The 19,122-nt window shown below is 47.9% G+C and overlaps 10 protein-coding genes and 1 non-coding gene across 11 annotated transcripts; 4 read left to right on the top strand and 7 right to left on the bottom strand.

Annotated features, from left to right (window-relative positions):
* Positions 1–20: 20 nt before the first annotated feature.
* B0J16DRAFT_417486 (uncharacterized protein) lies at positions 21–1,462 on the bottom strand (the record flags this gene model as incomplete). The annotated part of the gene is made up of 2 exons (XM_046133671.1): positions 1,087–1,462; positions 21–1,038 (listed from the first exon to the last, which is right to left on the bottom strand). The coding sequence occupies exons 1-2, from the start codon at positions 1,371–1,373 to the stop codon at positions 21–23; spliced, it is 1,305 nt and encodes a 434-aa protein (XP_045980435.1). The 5' UTR covers positions 1,374–1,462.
* Positions 1,463–2,756: 1,294 nt separating this feature from the next.
* On the top strand, positions 2,757–4,308 carry B0J16DRAFT_291429 (uncharacterized protein). Its single transcript, XM_046124284.1, has 7 exons — positions 2,757–2,892; positions 2,997–3,178; positions 3,229–3,265; positions 3,317–3,384; positions 3,433–3,815; positions 3,872–3,939; positions 4,000–4,308. The coding sequence occupies exons 2-7, from the start codon at positions 3,020–3,022 to the stop codon at positions 4,293–4,295; spliced, it is 1,011 nt and encodes a 336-aa protein (XP_045980434.1). The 5' UTR covers positions 2,757–2,892; positions 2,997–3,019; the 3' UTR covers positions 4,296–4,308.
* A 206-nt stretch (positions 4,309–4,514) lies between these two features.
* B0J16DRAFT_347834 (uncharacterized protein) lies at positions 4,515–5,594 on the bottom strand. Its single transcript, XM_046128615.1, has one exon. The coding sequence runs from the start codon at positions 5,555–5,557 to the stop codon at positions 4,613–4,615; it is 945 nt and encodes a 314-aa protein (XP_045980433.1). The 5' UTR covers positions 5,558–5,594; the 3' UTR covers positions 4,515–4,612.
* Positions 5,595–5,913: 319 nt separating this feature from the next.
* Positions 5,914–5,987, bottom strand: B0J16DRAFT_t245. Its single transcript has one exon. It is a non-coding gene; the product is annotated as a tRNA-Val (tRNA).
* Positions 5,988–7,569: 1,582 nt separating this feature from the next.
* On the top strand, positions 7,570–8,004 carry B0J16DRAFT_387683 (Cytolysin/lectin; the record flags this gene model as incomplete). The annotated part of the gene is made up of 1 exon (XM_046131696.1): positions 7,570–8,004. One exon carries the CDS (start codon positions 7,570–7,572, stop codon positions 8,002–8,004), a length of 435 nt encoding a protein of 144 aa, XP_045980432.1.
* Positions 8,005–8,125: 121 nt separating this feature from the next.
* B0J16DRAFT_347832 (uncharacterized protein) lies at positions 8,126–9,909 on the bottom strand. Its single transcript, XM_046128614.1, has one exon. The coding sequence runs from the start codon at positions 9,511–9,513 to the stop codon at positions 8,221–8,223; it is 1,293 nt and encodes a 430-aa protein (XP_045980431.1). The 5' UTR covers positions 9,514–9,909; the 3' UTR covers positions 8,126–8,220.
* A 231-nt stretch (positions 9,910–10,140) lies between these two features.
* On the top strand, positions 10,141–11,772 carry B0J16DRAFT_387681 (amino acid/polyamine transporter I; the record flags this gene model as incomplete). Its single annotated transcript, XM_046131695.1, has 3 exons — positions 10,141–10,429; positions 10,480–10,991; positions 11,035–11,772. 3 exons carry the CDS (start codon positions 10,141–10,143, stop codon positions 11,770–11,772), a joined length of 1,539 nt encoding a protein of 512 aa, XP_045980430.1.
* Positions 11,773–12,025: 253 nt separating this feature from the next.
* B0J16DRAFT_387680 (uncharacterized protein) lies at positions 12,026–13,129 on the bottom strand (the record flags this gene model as incomplete). The annotated part of the gene is made up of 2 exons (XM_046131694.1): positions 12,026–12,547; positions 12,599–13,129. 2 exons carry the CDS (start codon positions 13,127–13,129, stop codon positions 12,026–12,028), a joined length of 1,053 nt encoding a protein of 350 aa, XP_045980429.1.
* Positions 13,130–13,860: 731 nt separating this feature from the next.
* On the top strand, positions 13,861–14,976 carry B0J16DRAFT_387679 (uncharacterized protein; the record flags this gene model as incomplete). Its single annotated transcript, XM_046131693.1, has 1 exon — positions 13,861–14,976. One exon carries the CDS (start codon positions 13,861–13,863, stop codon positions 14,974–14,976), a length of 1,116 nt encoding a protein of 371 aa, XP_045980428.1.
* Positions 14,966–16,455, bottom strand: B0J16DRAFT_347829 (uncharacterized protein). Its single transcript, XM_046128613.1, has 2 exons — positions 15,801–16,455; positions 14,966–15,750 (listed from the first exon to the last, which is right to left on the bottom strand). The coding sequence occupies exons 1-2, from the start codon at positions 16,384–16,386 to the stop codon at positions 15,185–15,187; spliced, it is 1,152 nt and encodes a 383-aa protein (XP_045980427.1). The 5' UTR covers positions 16,387–16,455; the 3' UTR covers positions 14,966–15,184.
* A 490-nt stretch (positions 16,456–16,945) lies between these two features.
* Positions 16,946–18,848, bottom strand: B0J16DRAFT_364377 (uncharacterized protein). The gene is made up of 3 exons (XM_046129935.1): positions 18,112–18,848; positions 17,243–18,067; positions 16,946–17,193 (listed from the first exon to the last, which is right to left on the bottom strand). Exons 1-3 carry the CDS (start codon positions 18,359–18,361, stop codon positions 17,057–17,059), a joined length of 1,212 nt encoding a protein of 403 aa, XP_045980426.1. The 5' UTR covers positions 18,362–18,848; the 3' UTR covers positions 16,946–17,056.
* Between the last annotated feature and the right edge of the window lie 274 nt (positions 18,849–19,122).

Here is a 19,122-nt window from a genome sequence, read left to right as displayed (position 1 = left end):
TGCTATGCTAGTCCGATCCTTCAACTCTCGACGACAACAGGTTTATTATGCCACTTCAACTCCCCCTCCTTAAAATTCGGTTCACCCAACCAATTCAGTGTAAAAGCCTTCTGGACAGTCGGGCAACACATATGCTTCGCAAGAATAGTATCACCATTGATATAGGGCAGCAAATACTGATCAAGCAGTTTCCACAGGATATTATCCCACATAACGGCCCTTGTGGACGTACCAGCGAGTTTAACATCGTTGGTAACGTGCGCCTCGCGGATGTTTCGATATTCGGTGAATGTCTTTGTGAGATCCTTGATATCGGGGTTGGGAGTCTCGAGAAGGAGCGTACGGAGGAGGTTGATTAGGACGACGGTGGATTGCCAGCCTGTGTTGAGCCCGAAGCCGATGTTGGGTGTCATTTTATGGACGGAGTCGCCGAGGAGGACGACGCGGTCGCGGGACCAGGTTTTGGCGACGCCTTCTTCGAAGGGGGCTGTGTAGAACCATTTTTTGTTCTCCCAGACTTGCTTAAATGTTACGCCTGGTGCAAGGTAAACGTCCTCGTATTTCTTCGCTAGCTCGTCGGCTTGCTCGGATGTGATCCAGTGTTTGCCTGTGGTCGGCTTGTCGAGTTTGAGATAGATTGTAAAGAAGTATTTACTGTGCGAGGGCATGATGAGCTGTGTGCTGAAGCCTTCGGAATGGCATTCGTAGTCTGTTCCTTCGACGAGGTCGGTGGAGAGTTCGTTTCCGTGGCCGTAAAAGCCGTAGAAGGTTGTTGTGAAGTCTTCGTTCTTGGTCTCGCTTTCTTTGGTCTCTTCGTTTACGAAGGAGCGGGTTGTGCTGTTGATTCCGTCGGCGCCGATGAGGATATCTCCGTTGTAAATACTTCCGTCGGCGCAAGTGACCTCAACACCCATGGGCTTGGATTCGATAGAAGTAACATATTTGTCGAGATGAAGCTGGTTCGTTATGTCGGAGAGATTATCCTTGAGTAAATTGACAAGATCGCCACGTTGGAATAACATCCACTCGTGGCCATGGCTATCAAGATTAGCACCACTCACAAACTCCGCCAGGAACTTGACTCACTATTCACCGATATTCTTAATCATATCACTCCAACTCATGACGGACCCATCACGGCGAAGATTACACTTCTTCGCCATGGGCAAATGAAGATCATACGCTTCCTTCAAAAGACCAAGTTGGTCAAGAATTCGCGAGCTATGAGGCCAGATACAGACCGATGCACCCCAGTTCAAGTCTGCTTCTTTGCGTCGTTCCAGAATAGTAAACTCGACACCAGCTCGTTGGAGAGCAAGGGCAGCGAGAAGGCCTGTTGGGCCAGCGCCGGCGATGAGAACTTTGAAACCCATTTTCGAGTACCGAAACAGACACAAACAAGCAGATAGGAAAGGAAGAACGGACAGGCGCCTTTTATCTGTCTCTCCTTACGGAGAAACCGTGATGTTACCCCAGCTGTGGCTCATCCCTGCGGTATCCAGAACCGCTGGACACCTCAGTGTTGCGATCGACACTCGGTTACGATTAGTTTCATCCTTTGGAAAGCTTCTATTCGACGGTGAAGGAAAGGAAGCGTTTATGTTTCATTCCTTTTCAGAGAAACAAAAGTGTATCTGCCGAATGTTACGCTGTAAATTGTGATGCTCGCGTAAAAGGGGAGGGAGTAGGTAGGTGACAGAAGAATTGTCCTCCAAGACTCTGTGTGTTAAGACAAAAAGGCTAAGTTCCATTGTGAGGCATCATCATTTAGTCGAGATATTTCGTCGCTTGTGTGGTGGCCTGCTAATTCTTCCAACACTCTCTGTTAAATCGCAGCTCTCAGGACAACCTCAAAAGAAGTTAGCATGATTTGCAAGGCGGGTTAGCTAACCAAAGCTCGGATGAGGAGCGGGTAAACTGATTAGATAAGATGAGCCTATCTGCCATCCAGCGGTTCAACACAGTGTAGCTAAAGTACTCTTATTCCCTGTCAAACCACTGTAGATCGTACGTAGTGCGCCTCCCCTGCCCGTAGTGCGAATTACATGCTTGCTCGGGTTTAATACTAACTGTGCCCGGTATTCTGGAATGCCCTCATCCTGCTAGCAACTTCTTAAGATGACTCTAGATCACGCGTGTGACGGCAAGCTTGTGCCGGTCTCGACGCTCTAGCTGTTTTCGGAGTTGGCAAACCGAAAGTAGACTAGAGGAACATCCAAGCGCACGGCCAAAGGCTGAGCGGCTGAGGTTAATCTATGATTATCTTGGTAGATTGGATACGCCCTGTGGATCCAAGCAGGTACTCTTATTTGACAAGACATGCAGAATGTAATATATCACATCTATATTTTCTTTGCCGCGAATCATAGACTTGGTCAAGATGTCCACGGGGCGGGCACATTGTAGTTAGTGTAGTGGTGTTTGCCAAGAGCGCCAACGCTACGTGCCGCTTCACTCCAGGAACAGACTTTGAACCCTTGGCTGATTAAATACCAGACAAGCCGGCTTACTGTGCCGCTCATCTCGTTTCCTCCTGTTCTTGCCTCTTCCTCGCAGCTCTACCAGTTGTGTTGTCATCGTAGCACGCCGTAATGAACCTCCCCACCATATCACCATCATCAATTGTCGCGTTACTATGCTTCGCGGCACAGGTTGCTGCTGACGTAGCAGAACCAGCTGAACTAGACGGTGTTCCGCAATGTGCAGTAAGTACCTGGGATAACCAACCGATTTGGCATTCGCTTATCATGTATCAGATTACTTGCCTGGATAAACTACTTGACCCGCCATTATTTTCCACCAGGAATATAGAACGGTTATGCAGCTCCAAGAGGTTGAACAGTTTGGTCACAGGCTGCCTACGGAAAGCTTGTACTATTAGAGAATCACTGGGTAAGTCTTTTGCACTTTGAACAACTCTTGAATTGTTGTGGCCAAGCTATCAGGCAGTCTCAAAACGATCACCCTCTGACGTTACCCTAACTGGATCTACGCAGACTTTCTCAAGGCTGAACAAAGCATGTGTCGGAGACCGGATCTCGACAATGACCACAATATCAGAGCTATCAACTTTCTGATTCTCGGAATTGCCTTGGCATCGGTGACACTGCGGATAGTATCTAAATTCTATAAGTACATACGATGGGGCGTCGACGACTATCTGATCATCGCGGGATTGGTAAGATGAAATCACTGTTCCTACGGTTCTGCGTCTACTAATAACCATAGGTCTTCACGGTTACCCAATGCATTTTGATGGTCGCATGTAAGTCATGTTTACAGTAACTGAAGAAGGGTTGGTCTAATATCCTCACAGTGACTTATGGAGGTTTGGGCCGCAACATGTGGACCCTTGACGACCATGCAATCGTTAGATTCTCTGTGGTAGGCTTATACAAAGAGCACGTCTGCTGAAGTTACTAACATTGTTAGGGTCTAATAATTGTCGAATACTCCTATGTCCTAAGCCTACTCCTTATCAAACTTTCGATCTTGTGGTTTTTCTTAAGAACGTTTCCAGAGGAACGTTTTCAAAAGGTTGTCAAATGGACGATAGTTTTTACTATTATCTCGGCAGCATGTATCAGTGTAGCTGGAGGGTGTCAGGACTGGCCGACCGACCCAACAAAGGAGAAATGGAAAGATGAGTCAAAGGGTTTCAAGGTGAACATACACGCGTTGGCACTGGTCCATGCTGGTATTAATGTTGTTCTTGATATCTGGATGTTCATCCTTCCTCTTACCCAGCTTTACCATATTGGCCTGAAAACTAGGAAGAAGATTGGTGTTATGTTGATCTTCAGTGTTGGAATATTGTGAGTACGCCGTACCCAACTCTCAGTGATGCTCTGGCCAATAACTTAAATTACAGCCTCATCGCTGTCAGCTGTTTACGCATTCCGTTCATGATAAATTTTAGCAGAAGTCTCAACTCAACCGGTAAGATCAAATTGCAACCAACACTGGCTATGGTTGTTTCTGACATGGAGAACATTATAGCCGACTCGCAGGGCATAATCGTCTGGTCGAATCTGGAGTGTGGTGTAGGCATCCTCGTGGCCTGTCTCCCTCATACCCAACCACTCTTACGAGCTGCCATGACGCGCGCGAGATCAACGAAACTATGGTTGAAATACTTTGGCAAAAGTGAAGGGATATTTATCGAGCGAAATCTCGCCACCATTCACGTCACGAATTTTGATGGATCGACTGTGGTTGGTTCGGAGGATCTGGCTTTAAACGATCAGGGAGGGTTACTCACTATCGACAGTTCCACTGCGTTAAAGGGTAATTAAAAGAATAGTATCAGAAGCGTTTCAAGGCGCTCTTAAATACTGTCTTCTCAAACCAGAAAGGATTAGGATGATTCGACGCTTGTAGATATGGACCAAAGCTGGTCTCTGTAGATAACTATTCATATTATGTTAAGTTCGGACGGATAACTTTGACGGAACACTGGCCATTTTCACATGACCCGGTAGTCGAGTACTTTATACCCCGAAAGATACCTTTCACTGGAGTACTTAGTTGAATTAAAAGTTGAGTATTCGTAGTTTTAATAGTCTATAAATGAATAAGGGGCGTTATCCTCCAAGCTAATCTATCGAAGCTTTTACTCTTGCGTCTTGGCTTGCACAGCCTTCAAAGTAACACTGGTGTACCCACTTGTAGGCTCGTCCGCAAGAAACAATTTATAAACATCATCGTGACTCGGCAGCTGCTTAACCAAGAACTGCGTGACATGGTCATCAGTCGCAGCGAAACTCAGTCCCCCAAACGGCCCCCTAGTGACCTGAACAGCCTCCCCAGTACAGCTCAACTCGCCGTTGCCGGCCTGGGTACACTGGATATATTTATACCATGGCGCCTCGCTTTGGCAGGTAGCGACTGCGCCTGGGGCGTCAGGCTCCTCCCAGTAAGTACACAGGTATAGTCCTCCAGTAGTTCGAAGTCTGTCGGTTCCGGGTTCGATGGTGAGACCCAAAGATTTGTACGGTTCGTACGATGTGCCGAAGTTGACATATTCATCGGGTCCGGGTACGCTCATTAGAGGACCGCTCGTTTTAGAATAGACGAGGGCAAAGGTTTCGAGGGGGTAGGAGACTTCAGAGGTTGTGGTAGTCGGGACGGTTGAAATGGTAGCCTCCGAGGTTTCGGTAAGCGCGGTAGTAGTTGCAATCTCAACATCTGTGGTTGTGGCAGTCCCCGTAGCCGTAGTTGTAGCCTCTGAGGCTGTAGTAGTCAGGACGGCTGAGGTAGTAGCCTCTGAGGTGTTGGAGACTTCAGTAGTAGTCATGTCCTCGACATCGCTCGTCGTGGCGGTATTCGTAGCCGTAATTGTAGCCTCAGTTATTTCTGACTCGGATATAGTCGAGCTGACTTGAGTCTCCGCGGAGGAAACAATTGTTGAGCTGGAGACATCGACGGCCCAAGAGGAAGAAGTAGTCGCGCTGGTAGCCACAGTCGTTGCAGTTGTACTATGAGGCTTGCAGGGACTGGCTCGAACTGACCCGGCCAAAAGACCAACGCCAAATCGCACAACAAAAGAGGACCGCATCGTGGCAATGAACGAGAGACCAAGGTAAGAACAACGCTTATTGAGAATCATTTACAAGCGTTGAATGTTTTATATACCAGGGAATTCCGGAAATTAAACGGTTGGTGTGGCTTGAACTATTGCCATGGTAGACCCAGCCGGAGCCAGTTAAATCGCGGAGTCGTTCAAAACAACACAGACTATTGACATCTAGAATCCGGATATAGGGGAAGTGGGACTAGAAACAAAAGAAGAAGAAGAAAAAAAAAAAAAAAAAGAATGGAAGAATCAAAGCTAATTAATTACATTAAAGACAGTAGCATGATCTCTTAAGGTCTTCAGTCATGATGATGAAGTTCTCCGAGAGGCAAAAAGTGAGGTTCTGCCCGGGCTCGAGCCGGGGACCTTCTCGGTGTTAACGAGATGTCATGACCAACTAGACCACAGTACCAAGCTGTTTTTTGTTTCCGGGCTCTGCATATTGGGTAGATTGATTGACTGTCGTTGTGTTGGCTGCGACAGAGGACAAAGAACAAGAGCCAGACTTCTAACCACCTACGCATAAACATAAAACTGCTTTGCAAGCCACAACCTACGTCTATGAATTGTTTTCTCATTTATCTGAGGGGGAAAAACAAATCTAAGGCGATATCGGAGCCGGCACTTCAATTCCCCTTCCCTACGGGATCATCCGTGCCGTCCACTCTCAAGTATGTCTCCGAGACATCATGCAGTCATCGTTACATTGACTCAGATGACGAAGGACTGGAACAACAAAGTCTTTATACGGTACGGCAATCATTCAAGTCTATCCCTACTGGCTACTGGGCGACATTAAAGAATGCGGTGGAAGCCAGGGGACGGGCCGTAGGATTAATTCTACTAGTGTGAGTCTTGTTTTGACGGTCTGCATATTTAGGTGAGGGGAAGAGAGACGCTTGTCGAAGATCTGGGAGAATTGAGTGTCGATCATTGAGATCTATTGGAGCTGAAAGTGGAATATTGAACTCTGCTGATGGGTGGTATATGTGGCTGGCTGAGATCTGTATGTTTTGCCGCTTTGACCGAGGTCCCTGTTAATGCCCAATTATGATAGAGCGAGCATTCCTGTCATGTATTTGTGACGTGGAAATGAACTCATACATGGCAAGAGCTTTGCTGTTTTTGTTATTGCATTGTCCAGTGAAGCTCAATGTCTTGCAAACGTGGAACTGGTGTCGTAAACGCTACCAGACTTTGGTCTTCATTGTCTTAAACAATCTGATCGAGAATAAGTTGGTGGTCAGATTCTACCCCGCACTTTTCGATCTGTTGTGAGATATTGCACAGGTACTGCAGTGAGCATGTTACTGTTTTGGGAACCCTGCATGTGAATCTAGACCTCACCATTGTATGGCGATGCCATGTGAAATTAGGTATGGTATTTGTATCTGATCTTCCAGGCGGGCTATAGAAAAAGGTATACTCCAAGCCTTAGGACCCGAAGATAAAGTATTTTAAAGTATGGTCTAGGCTAGCATAAGCTATTCGTCCCTCAGGCTAACGGTGGTCAATCTTGTCTTGTAGCGACGGCATAGAGCGAACAATTTATGCATGGAACGGACCACAGCCAGCCACAGCGTCTGCCGTCTGCTTTTTCTGTGCAATGGCTTGTGATGTTACATTGTGATTCAAGCCCACAACGACTGGTGTCATCTTCATATCCAATCGATAGTTGCAGCTTTTGATGCAGAGGTCCAATGTGAGACACGGCATATCCGGTCCATCGCTCATGTATATGGCTTCGCCGTAACAAGTCGGACATCAAGAGGTGCAAGACGGAGGATCTTGAGTCCGAAGCAAGACTGTAACTTACTCAAGCTGAGGTCCTGATGAACATAAAAGGCAGCGTTCCTCTTCTCTAAATCATCTTTCATCACCACCAACTCACACTTCAACAAGCAGAACAACAACAACAGATTCCCAACTTCACAAGCAAATTCATCAAGTCAGTCCCTTCTCAACACTTTCATACTTCCACTAACACCCCCAGAATGTCCTACACCATCAAAGTCCGCGTTTTCCAAACCAACCCCAACGCCTACTTCCACATCGTGGAGAAAGGCTGCTGGCACTACGGCAACGGCTCCCAGTGGAACGAGCAAAACGGTATCCTGACCCTCACCATGGGCAGCAGCGGCACCTCCGGCATGCTGCGCTTCAAGACGGAGCAGAACAAGGAAGCCTTCTTTGTCGCTATGGGCGTGCACAACTACAAGCCCTGGGTTGATACTGTCACTGGTCTTGGTGATGATATTACCTGTGTGAAGGCTTTGCCTGAGTATTATGGTAATGCGTCTGACAGGACGCGTTCGAGGGAGAGCCAGAGGACTGAGCAGACTATTTTGAACATTGATCGTAGGAACATTTCTACTAACTACAAGGTCAAGGAAGGTCATAACCTTGAGCTTGATATCATCATTGGATAAGCTTCGAGAAGTTTGATAGAATGGGTGGATATCGGATCACGGCTTAGGCATATTCGATAGCTTGTCAATTTGAACACTCATTCTCATTATAACCATGATTGGAAGTTGAAAGTGTAAATGAGTATTGATATGTTTAAGATTTGTACGTGGAGCCTTGCCAAGTATATGCTATGAAGTCCCGTCCATTCTATAGTAAAGACCTGCTTTCAAGATTATCTAAAACTTGGGGGTGGCACCATTGAGAGTGAGGGTATAATCCAGCCCCTTATTAACCTCCTCCGTCAACTCAAAACCGTTGTACATAACAGCCTTAGCAGGAGCATTCGCAACAACAACGGTAACATCATCTCCAGCCGTGATATCAACACTGGCAGCACCATCAACAAGAGTAGTATAGGAGGTCGTGCCATCTTTGTGGTAAACAGCAACAGTCGCCACAAACTCTCCCTCAGAAACAACCTTGACATCAACCTTGTCACCGGTGACGTCGAGGGGAATGATGTTAGCTCCCATGTATCGAGGTGAACGATCAGCAATGGGCTTGTAACCGTCGCCAGAAGCATCGACATAAGCGACGCCCAGTTCTGCGCGCTGCTGGAAGAATACGTCTTGGGCTGTAGCGTGGCCGATGTCAACGTAGGCCATGCGTGCCCAGTAACGGCCGACGATATCACCGACAGTCGCATTCTTGGAAACGCGAGCAAGAGTGTGAAGCGGTGTTTCGTTACTGCCTTTCTCATACTGAACCTGCATCTGAAGAACGGTATCTTGGCCAAGACCCTCGAAATCATCAGGGTTGTTGGTCAAGTAAGCGAGGAAAGGCCAGGCTTGGTAGTAATTGCCGGTCTCGGGTGTACCATCGACGATGACTTGATGGGCGTCGCCAAGAAGCTTTTGAAGCTCGATCTCGGTGGGCTGGGCCTCTTGACCGTGTGCCTTTCGGGCGGCGGCACAAATGTCGGAGGTTTTGTAAGTGTCGGCGACCCAGTTGGCGAGAGTCTCCCACCAAGCACCAGTGTTACCCTGGTCAACCCAGTTTTGCTGGTGATAATGCAGTCCATGACCATACTCATGAACCGTCACGCCTGGAACAGCTAGGTACTCGTTCACAACTTCCAACCAAGCAGACCCAGCCTGCATATCAGAGTGCATAACACCCGCCGCACCATCCAGTGTCGAAACAGTGTAAACATTCGTCTTGTGCAGCTCTCCAGTACCAGCCTCGTCGTTGAAAGAAAGACCGGAAGATCGCCATTTTAGTGTTCCGACGAAGCAGTCGAACGCGGCTTCGAGCATGGATAGGGCTTTGTCGGTATCTTCGGCGGATCCTGCGTAGACGCGGAAATGAGCTGAGTCTTTGAAGCTGGAGCCTCCAGGGCCGACGTTGGGGTTAGCGGTGTATGAAGATGCAGGTTCAGCCGCCTGGGCTGATGTTGGAAGGGATTGAGGGAGGGCATTGGCGCTGACGGCGAGAAGGCCGATGATGGCCTTGGAAGTGAAGAAGCCCATTGTAACGAATGTAAAAACGAAAACTTTAACAAGAAAAGAACGAATGGAATGCAAAAAGAATAAGGAACAACAGAGCAGTGCAATTAAGCTCTTATATACCTGCAACCCAAAATGTTAATCCAAATAAACATGCTACCAAGACCGACATAATTGGTGGAAATGCCCCGTGTCCGTTTCAACAAAGTTAAAAGGTTTCAGAAAGCTGGTCTGTGATGCATTTGGATGATCAATGCGATAAAAATTACGAGTATAATCCTGGTATTGTTGCAGTAGCTTCTTCAACAGGGGTTAGTTTGATTGTCAAGGGCGAATGTCATTGTTTCATCTCGGTATTTGATGGTGATCTTTACGCGCTTTAATTTCAATGAAGACATGATGAATTGGAAGAAACTTATCTGATGAACTGGAAGACGGTGAAAAGAATGATATTATTTTATGTATCGTGAGATTGATGTTGAAGCCGATTGTAGTCATCGGAGGATGCCGTCACGTCATACCGACAATTACCCGCCGTGTCACACGACGTTAGCGATGACTCCATTCCAACTCACAGACCATCTCCCTCAGGTTGTTTCAACTCCTTCAAACCCCCGGAATAAACATCTCCTTTGAGATTCTGGGTCCAAAATGCCGTCAGACCAAGTCGAAGATGTTCAACAACCTCTCCTCGCTTCCCCGCGCGAAGAGAACGCGTCGCGTAACCGAGGAACATTCACCCGCAACCTCGGCGCCGCAGAAGCCTTCGGTATCGTCGTAAGCATCGTCATCGGAAGTGGCGTCTTTACGTCGCCTGGTTCTATTGATACGAATGTTCCGTCTCCTGGTATTGCGCTGGCGATTTGGTTGATTGGTGGTGTTTTGGCTTGGACGGGTGCTACGACGTTTGCTGAGCTTGGGACGGCTATTGAAGGCGAAGGTGAGATCTCACGCTTGGATTTAGGCTTTGTGGATTCTAATGTGGTGCAGGTGGTGTTCAGCCATACCTTCAGCACATCTATGGCGAGGTTTGGGGTTTTCTCGCAGCATGGACATGGATCGTCGCCGTCATGCCCGCAACCCTCGCCATTCTCAGCATCGTCTTCGTCGAGAGCGCTTATTCGGCTGCAGGCGTAATCAACCAAGATGACCACATCTCCCACAAACTTCTCTCCATCTTAGTTCTCGTGGTGATGAGCGTTGCAAACTCTATCAGCACAAAAGCCAGTACGCGACTCAACGGTTTCTTCGTCGTGCTCAAGTTTCTGAGTATCTTGGTTGTTGTCGTTGCTGCTATTGCGGTAGTAGGTGTTCACGCCGCGCATCCTGATAAGGAAGTTGGGGGAGGCGATTGGTATAAGAAATCGTGGTTTGCGTATCGCGATACGTATAATCCGAATGGACCGGATACGGAGTGGGATAAGTTGAGTCAGTGGGAGACCTTTGGACATTACTCTGCTGCTTTGTATGCTGCTCTGTGGGCTTACTCTGGATGGGACAAGGTAAGTCGTCATTCCAGTCGCAAGTTCATACTAACATGAGCAGGCGATTTATGTCTCCGCTGAGCTTTCACAGCCAGCCAAGCAACTCCCTCTTGCAATCAACACATCCATCCCAACAGCCATCATATGCTTCCTCGCCGCCAACGCAGGATACTACATCCTTCTTCCATGGAACGTCGTCAGCACAACCGACAGTGTAGCAGTAACAGCCATGACCCGCCTTCTCGGCCGCGGCTTCGGTATCGTCACCGCCATACTTATCTGTCTAGTCGTTGCAGGTTCTCTCCTCGGCAATTCCTTCGTCGCAAGCCGAATGTGTGTGGCCGCTGCGAGAAAGGATTGGATTCCTAGCCTTTTCACTATCGTCGGACGAGTCGGCGCGAAACCCACTGAAGAAGAAGAGAACACTGATGCTGATGAGCCTGCTGGAGATGCGCCAATCAACGCTGTAATTCTCTCAGTTGTTCTCGCCAGCTTTTATATCCTTTTTGGCAGTTTCAGAGCTCTCCTCACTCTCAACGGTCTGGGAGAATACTCTTTCTTCTTCCTCACCGTCCTCGGTGCGATCATCTTGCGATACCGAGAGCCTGATCTGGAGCGTCCATACAAGACTTTCTCTATCAACCCGATCGTTTTCGTCATTGTCAGTGGATTCGTTGTTATTAGAGGAGCGATCTTTGCGCCTACACAGGCGATCGTCATTATTGCTATCTGGGTCCTGGGTCTCATCTTCTACAAGGCGCGACAGTTTTTGACTTCTCTTGAAACTGCAAACGAATAATGTTTTTGTCTCTTAGCGCAGTTCTGCATAAGTCAAGCGATTACAGCATGTATGGGATGGGAATAGAGTTGTCGGTGAAGACGATATTATCATGGTTTGGATTGTCAATGCATGGATGGAATAATATATTGTTTCTCGTCGCGGATCCCAATTAGATAAAAAGCAAATCAATCTGAGCGACAGTACTTGATGTACCTGAGCCCTTCTGTACGTTCCTTCAAATCCAATGTCACCATACTCCAGGCACTGTCTCTTAAGGAACACCATAGATCTCGCCCTCCCACCCATCGAGTTCTTTGGGATCCATATCGTCCACAATCTGCCAGATTCGTCGTCGACTTGTCAACCCACGGGGCAGCTCCAAGCCTACCGTTCCATAATTCCAAGGGCCAGGCAAAAGATTTTCCAATGTCGGTGGATCAGCTTGAATGGGACGGGCCATAAGTCGGCGGACTAACTGTTCCCAGTCCCATTCCTTGTTTGGATCTGGGGGCGAATCGGGAAATCGGTTGACTTCTCCCACGTCCAAGTCCCAAAGAAACGGTATTTTGAGGAAAGCTTCCTTCCAAAGTGACTGGGGTAAGATGCCTGTGGACTGTATACTCATGGGTCCTTGCTGGACGAATTCCTTTATCAGATCAAACAGTTCTTGGGGAAGATTCTCGAGATGGTCCTGAAGCGGGGAATTTTTAGTTGACGAAGCCTTTAGACGGCTCGGTAAGTTATCGAGTAGGCAAGCCGTAAGGTTTCGAATACAGATCGGGTCGCCAGACCACTGATATATGTTAGCAAAGAAAAGATTCACAAAGACGGATGAAACGCCTACCCATCCAGATGTTCTCGAGTGCTTATAGGTCGGAAGATAGTAAGTAGCGTATCTGGTCCAAGAACATGTTCCTGCCGCACTCTTCTGAGGGACCGGGGGGACATCGTCCCAGTACTCGTCGCTAGTTGGACCATTTCGGTAACGCTGGCTCAAAGTAATCCAAATATCTTTGAAGCTGTACAGCGAATTTGTTGGTGATCTCAAGATTACTTGGCGAGCAATGGACATGCAAGCACTGTGAAAACCAAGGAAATGACAGTCGGGTCGGACAGGCAGTGCTGGGCACACTTGGTGAATTGAATGCACAAGAACAGGTGATCGGCAGGGAAGTAGTGTAAAGTGGCTATAGCCAATTTCTTGATATGTATACCCTGTAGCTTCATACCAGGAGAGCTGTTCGTCGGAATCGGTATGCCTGGGTCCTTGAATCACGATGGCAACATCTTGCCAGGTTCTTTCTGGGAGGGTGGAGAAGCCTACACCGAGACCACAAATGGAACAAAGCGGTTCTTCGACTTCGTAGCGTACCATGATGGCACTTGTTTAAATTATGTGTTTTCAAAGGTGGTTCTGTGTTGCGGTTGATGTTGGTGGGAGAAGTGATAAAGACCGGGAGGAAGCAAGGCATTTTGTACGTCAGCCCCGAACCTTGAAGGCAGGGCAGAAAAAGGTTTCGTGGAAGTATTGGGGTCATGATGCTTGAAATAAAGTGTAAATTCGTCGAGAAAGCTTAACCTGAACGTCATAATGCTTCAAAAGTGCAATTCGTTGAGGAGATTAGACTGCCGCGGTATCATAAGAGACAGAATAATTTAGCTATCCTTACCTATGCTAGCTCAGACTGGCATTTAGGCTACTTTATTTTAGTGCCCTAAGCCTCAGAGGAGGTCTGTCTAAGATTCTTGAATGGCCGAACCTTTGAGGCGTCAAGACAGCGTGTTGATGGTCGCGGACTTTGAACCTTGTGCCAACTAAGGCTCGAGGTCAAAGGTTAGCTATGTGAGTTTTTCTGAGGCGTAAGTCCCGAGCTTCACAGATAAGATCAACACAATGATTATCGCAGATTATGAACCTAAATGCTAATTAAGATCCGGTCTGAAGGTATGTATCGTGACTCATAAAGTTAGTATCATGATGATTACCATAAAAGCTCCCTTTCCTTCCAAAGGTTAGTGGTTATATTGTGAGCCGTCGACACATAAAAGCTGCCCTTACCTTCTTTTCCTCACTTTCAACCTTTATTTCCTGCCTCACATCTCAAGATGACAGATTCATCCACGCACCCTGCTAATGCCTTCAGCCGAGCAGATCCGATAGGTCTCGAGGACCTCAATCGGGTGATTCAGGATGCACTCGACTTCGGGCATCACTCCAGCGCAAGAAAAGAGCCCTATCGTGAAGTCCGCGTTCTGTGCTTCCACTTCGATACCGAGGGTGGCACATACTGCGACAAGGTCAGAGACGTCTTTTCACAGGGCTTTGGCTTTCAAGTAGCGACCTGTACCCTCCCCAGCACGCTTCCCTGCACAATCTATGCCCAGCGAGACATGATCAGGGAACTCTTGGATGTCTTCGATGGAATGGACTCAGACTGCCTGGTAATAATTTATTACGTTGGAAAGGGCGAAGTTAGATCCTACTTTGGACCTCAACTTTGGATGCAGGGCCATTATCAAGAAAAGGAAGGGGGGAAGCCAGAGGTTAACTTCAATACGATTCGGAATATGTGTATTGATCATCAACCTGCCAAGGTTCTGATGCTACTTGATACGTGTCATGCTCCTGGAGGAGGTATTGGGCGGAACAAAGAGATCATTGCGGCTTGTTCCGGAGAACACGGAATACTCACAGGACAGTTCACAGATTATCTTGTGGATGAGCTTACAAACGCGGCTAGTAAGGGGCACATTCTAACAACTCCACAGCTCTACAGCAGGCTAGCAAAGCGGCAGATGATGGCCAACAACATGGAATTATGGAGCATGCCTGTATTCATCGCAGGGCTCCCAGCAGCCCAGACACCCATCAGCATCAAGCCTATGAATCCGAGGGACTGGTCGCCATGCCCTTCGCCTACCGATCACTCAGAGATCAGAGTGGTATTATCAGTACACCTCAAGACTCCAAACCTTCAGGCGCCGAGTGCCGTTCGGGAATGGATTCAGTTGCGTCGCTCTGCTGCGAATCGTATCCGAGTCGACAACGTCTATCCCTCTAATTCTACCACTGTCATCGTCATCATGACCATTACTCTCGAATGCTGGTATACTTGGCGAGATCACCCCGCATTTGCGTTCCTGGGCTTGGAGGTGAGCCACTATAATGAAGCAATGCTTCGGGATATGGACCTCCGACCTGTGGAGAGAGAGGAAACCTAGGAAATCTTGTCCAGTGGTTAGTTGCCCAGAGCATAAGGGACGAAAGAATTTAGATAACTTATGGAACCTTAGGCTAGAACTTATGATTCTTTATTTTAGCAACCTACGCTTTCGAGGAAATATTTTCTTTGACTCATCAGCATGTGTCTATCTTTAGACCCCTCCCATTATACATAGCATAAAGAAACCCCAGGCCGCGACCAGCCCATCACTGAGACTTATCAGTATCCCACTCCTTCAGCATCCCCTCAAGCTGCTCATGCCTCTTCAGCGCCTCTGCAAACGTCACCAGTCCCTCCGTCTCACCACTGACAAACCGATCATAAACAGCAGCAATACTCCTCCCAATAATCGGAACATCATTCTCCTCCTGCCATCCATGCCACTTCCACTCCACCTCCTCTACCTTATCGGTCTCAAAATCATGAACCTCAATAATAACAGGCTCATCGTACCCAGAAGCGTTCAAAGCAGTGCCTCCATACCCTCTGAGACGAATCTCACCTTTTTCGCCGGCGATAGTGATGAGGAGGGGCGGTTCGCCGGGGAAGGGCTGGCCGCGGCGGAAGCGGATTGATACGGCGGCGTCTTTTTGAACGGTGGGAGATTCGCGGAGTGTTCCTGTTGCGAAGGTGATGTCTGGGACGTCGGTGCTGACTGTTTCGGTGATCTTGCCAGAGTCGATGTCGCGGAGGCGGATGTTGGGTCTTTGCGAGTGAATCCGGCTTTTGATGTTGGTTATATCTCCAACGATGTACTGGAACGAATCGAATACTACGCCCATTAGCCATGCTCGTTTCTACTGTCTGTTCAATATTACTTACTGTGTCCCAACCCAATGGTAAAGGTATTTCCACCGATAGCGCGCTGCGTAAAGTATTTCAAGCTCGTGGGAAGAATTTCTCGATCGTTCGTCCCCCCAGCAGCCTTCAACTCGGCACTAACAACCTTTCCAATTCGTCCCTCACGAATAATATCCCTAATCTTAACCACCGGCGGCGCAAACCGTCCCTGCAACCCAACGACATTCCTCTCCCCAACCGCATCAACAAGCTCCTTTGCATGCTTGACATCCTGCGCCAAAGGCCACTCGACAAAAAGCATCTTGCCAGCCTTAGCGCTCGGAAGGGCACTTGAATGATGGACATCAACACGTGTGCAAACGACCACGAGCTCGATATCTTTGTCAGCTGCAAGATCTTCCGCTGTGCCATATGCTTTTGTCTCAGCGGGTAGGTTGTATTGCGATATGGCCTTTTGGGCTGCTTCGACGGAGCTATTTTGGAGAGCGACAATTTGGTATTTTGAGCGACCGAGGGGGGAGAGTAGGTAGGGAAGGTGGGCTTTTGAGGCCCAGCTTGTTTTTGCGGAGGCGGAGAGACCGACTAGGGCGACGCGGATGGGTGCCATATTGAGGAGCTGTTATAAAAGTATTTTGGAATTATCAACTGTCTTGATTGAAGCTCCTTGAGTTCTGTTGCATGGTTGTTATATAGTCGAGAGGTTGATGCTGCAGGTGAGACTGATTTCTAATCACGGATTTGTAAGTTCAAGATTGGTCAGACGTGCCAAGTTTCATAGACGCAATGCGTATAGCACGTCTTACCTGTAAGCATCTTAATTGAGAGAAAGATCACGCAATTGAATTCTAGTTTCGATCTTGTATTTCGCTGTATGCGACCAGTTACTGGCCTCTTTTTTATGAAGTGGACGGTTTAAGATAAATGTTGATTGCCCTGTGAATTTCATTAGCGATATTCTATGGAGGCGAATGCATACTGTTGTAATGTCTGATAATGTGTTCAAAAGATACTCCGGATAGGCTACGGTATCATCTGGCTTGACAGGTAGTGGGATAATAAATCCATGGCACACAATATCGAGCTATATCGAATCCCAGTCTGCACAGCATTTACAACCCATGTATGTGTCTTCATTCACAGACAGGTTTGAGAGATCATTCGAAAGCAAATTATTATCATTGACCGTAAGTCCATACTTCATAATGCTTATGTACCAAACTCGAATGAATACACCATATTAATATCCTCGGCAGAAGCCTCTCTTTCTTTCAGCCCTCTTATTGCTCAAACTCCCCAGCGTAAAGAATCTCGCCTCGCTTTTCGTTCATCATCTCCCACACATCCCTCTCCTGCAGCTCATCTCGCTTCGACACACCGGCAAGTTCAACCGTCTGGGCTTCCCTTTCAAGTTGCACTGTCACTATAGTTAGCACGCATTCATGAAAATCTAGAAGGGAACTTACCATGCAAGAACACGGCAGCTCTTTTGCCGGTGAACAAAGCATGGGGAACATTTGTGGTGTTGTCAGTGTTGCAATCACCGATAGCGTAGATACCAGGGACATTGGTAATAAGTCCAGCAGACTCGTTGGCCTGGAGTCTTCCACCATATAGCGTAACACCAGCCTTCTTGCCCACGTCAGAGCGCTGCTCGTCAGCGAAGCTGGTCAGGAACGCAGCGCGCTCAACGGGCTTGCCCTCTGTGAACTCAACGCTGAATAGATCAAACTCAGGAACGGATGGGAGACTGGGATCGGCGTTGTGTGTGTCGCCGCTCTTGATGCGCTTGACTTCGGTGATGGTTCGGTTGTCGACAGTGACGTTGTGAAGCTTGAGGTATTCTTTCCATTGGGGAAGGTCTTTGGTTGCGAGGGCTTGTGTAGTGCTGTTGTCTGTTCCGTTGACAAAGGCATACACATCTCTGTTGAGCGTAGCCATCTCTCTAACAAGGCCAGCAATCTTGTTAAGGGGGGCAAGGAGACCTAGGGGTTGGTCTTCATGCTCATGACCATCGCACCAGGGACACCAGAAGATGCCCTTACCCCAATTCTCAGCAATTCCGGGAGTTTCAGGAAGGATATCCTTGAGACCGGTCGCCAGAACAACCTTGCGAGCAGTGATTTGCTTGGTAGGTTGACCGGGATAGTCAACAGACAGGCTGAATGAAGTGAAACCGCCTTCCTTGCTCTTGCTCTTGATATCTGTCACGGTGGCATTCTCCATCTTTACAGTGTCGTAGTAAGAGAGCAGTCTGCGCGCTTCATAACGGTAGTACGCAGGTTGGACACCTATGTCGTCAGTACAAGTTTGGTCAATGGAAGGAGGAGCTTACCGTCAAAGCCAATGACATCGTGCATATGCCTCGTAGGCCCATTTCGATAAAGTCCATTGTCAAGAAGAAGAACGTTTCGGCGCACACGCGCAAGACCGCTCAGAGCAGAAAGACCAGCAGGTCCACCTCCGATAACGACAGCATCGTAATCAGTGTCAGGTAGTACAGTGGTCTTGGCGTCTTTGGCAATGGCAGCAGCATTGCCGAGAGTGAGAAGCGCTGAGAGCGAAAGAGTAGAGAAGAACCGCATTGTGAAGGGTATGTAAAGGGTGAGGTGGTAAGGATGCCAGAATAGTGATGAAATGAAGCGATACTCGTATGTATATATAGTGAATTCGTTAGGTGAGGAGGACAAAGATGTCTAATTAACCTGATTCAGGTATCACATCTCACCAAATTACCCATACGGTAGTTGTAGTTGTGATCGTCGTGGTAGCCGAGTGGGGATCACTAGGATCTACCCCAGCTGAACATGCCGTGTCTCACACTCAGCTGTTGTCTAACCACTGGGAGCTGCAGTCGTAGCTTCCTTTTCGACGCCTCATTTCTGCAAGATGCCAAGATGCCTTCCCTAGCTTCCTTCCCCTCGTCTTTTTTTGTGTGAACTGAAGCTTGTGTCAATATATCACTCAAGACATCGAGGAAGCGAGATTCTCAATCACTCAAGACATCAAGGTTACAAAGCTAGAAAATAGACTTTTAAATATGTAACACGTCAATCCACTGTTACCGGAACTTTAACGATGACGAAATCTCTTAATGCTGGTAGACGGAGCTTGCAAAACCCATCGTCATTACACACTGTTACATGCGGGAGGAAGGAGCGGGATCCTCGGGATGTCCGCTGCAGAGTGACAGTGCGGAAGCTACCTCTAGCTCAACATGGAAAAGAAAATGGGGAAAGAGAGCTCTCTTGGTGTTGAAGAAAGTTGAACACTGCATCGATAGCGCTTACGGGGCTTGAAGTGACAATGCCGTCGGACCTTTTAGGCCGTGCTTTTGGGGCATGTC

This window comes from Fusarium flagelliforme (genome assembly GCF_020744385.1).
Source record: "Fusarium flagelliforme strain FIESC 12 MPI-CAGE-AA-0113 chromosome Unknown B0J16scaffold_6, whole genome shotgun sequence".
NCBI classification, from domain to species: domain Eukaryota; kingdom Fungi; phylum Ascomycota; class Sordariomycetes; order Hypocreales; family Nectriaceae; genus Fusarium; species Fusarium flagelliforme.
Note: the sequence above shows the minus strand (reverse complement) of the source record. Positions and strands in the feature narration are given on the sequence as shown.

Coding starts and splice junctions, on each gene's coding strand:
- B0J16DRAFT_291429 (XM_046124284.1), top strand. CDS start 3,020: ATGTGTCGGAGACCGGATCTCGACAATGACCACAATATCAGAGCTATC. Junction 3,385..3,432: donor CAATCGTTAGATTCTCTGTG/GTAGGCTTATAC, acceptor TAACATTGTTAG/GGTCTAATAATTGTCGAATA. Junction 3,940..3,999: donor CAGAAGTCTCAACTCAACCG/GTAAGATCAAAT, acceptor AGAACATTATAG/CCGACTCGCAGGGCATAATC.
- B0J16DRAFT_347834 (XM_046128615.1), bottom strand. CDS start 5,557: ATGCGGTCCTCTTTTGTTGTGCGATTTGGCGTTGGTCTTTTGGCCGGG.
- B0J16DRAFT_347832 (XM_046128614.1), bottom strand. CDS start 9,513: ATGGGCTTCTTCACTTCCAAGGCCATCATCGGCCTTCTCGCCGTCAGC.
- B0J16DRAFT_347829 (XM_046128613.1), bottom strand. CDS start 16,386: ATGGCACCCATCCGCGTCGCCCTAGTCGGTCTCTCCGCCTCCGCAAAA. Junction 15,751..15,800: donor TACCATTGGGTTGGGACACA/GTAAGTAATATT, acceptor TAATGGGCGTAG/TATTCGATTCGTTCCAGTAC.
- B0J16DRAFT_364377 (XM_046129935.1), bottom strand. CDS start 18,361: ATGCGGTTCTTCTCTACTCTTTCGCTCTCAGCGCTTCTCACTCTCGGC. Junction 18,068..18,111: donor CGATGTCATTGGCTTTGACG/GTAAGCTCCTCC, acceptor CTGACGACATAG/GTGTCCAACCTGCGTACTAC. Junction 17,194..17,242: donor AGCTGCCGTGTTCTTGCATG/GTAAGTTCCCTT, acceptor CTATAGTGACAG/TGCAACTTGAAAGGGAAGCC.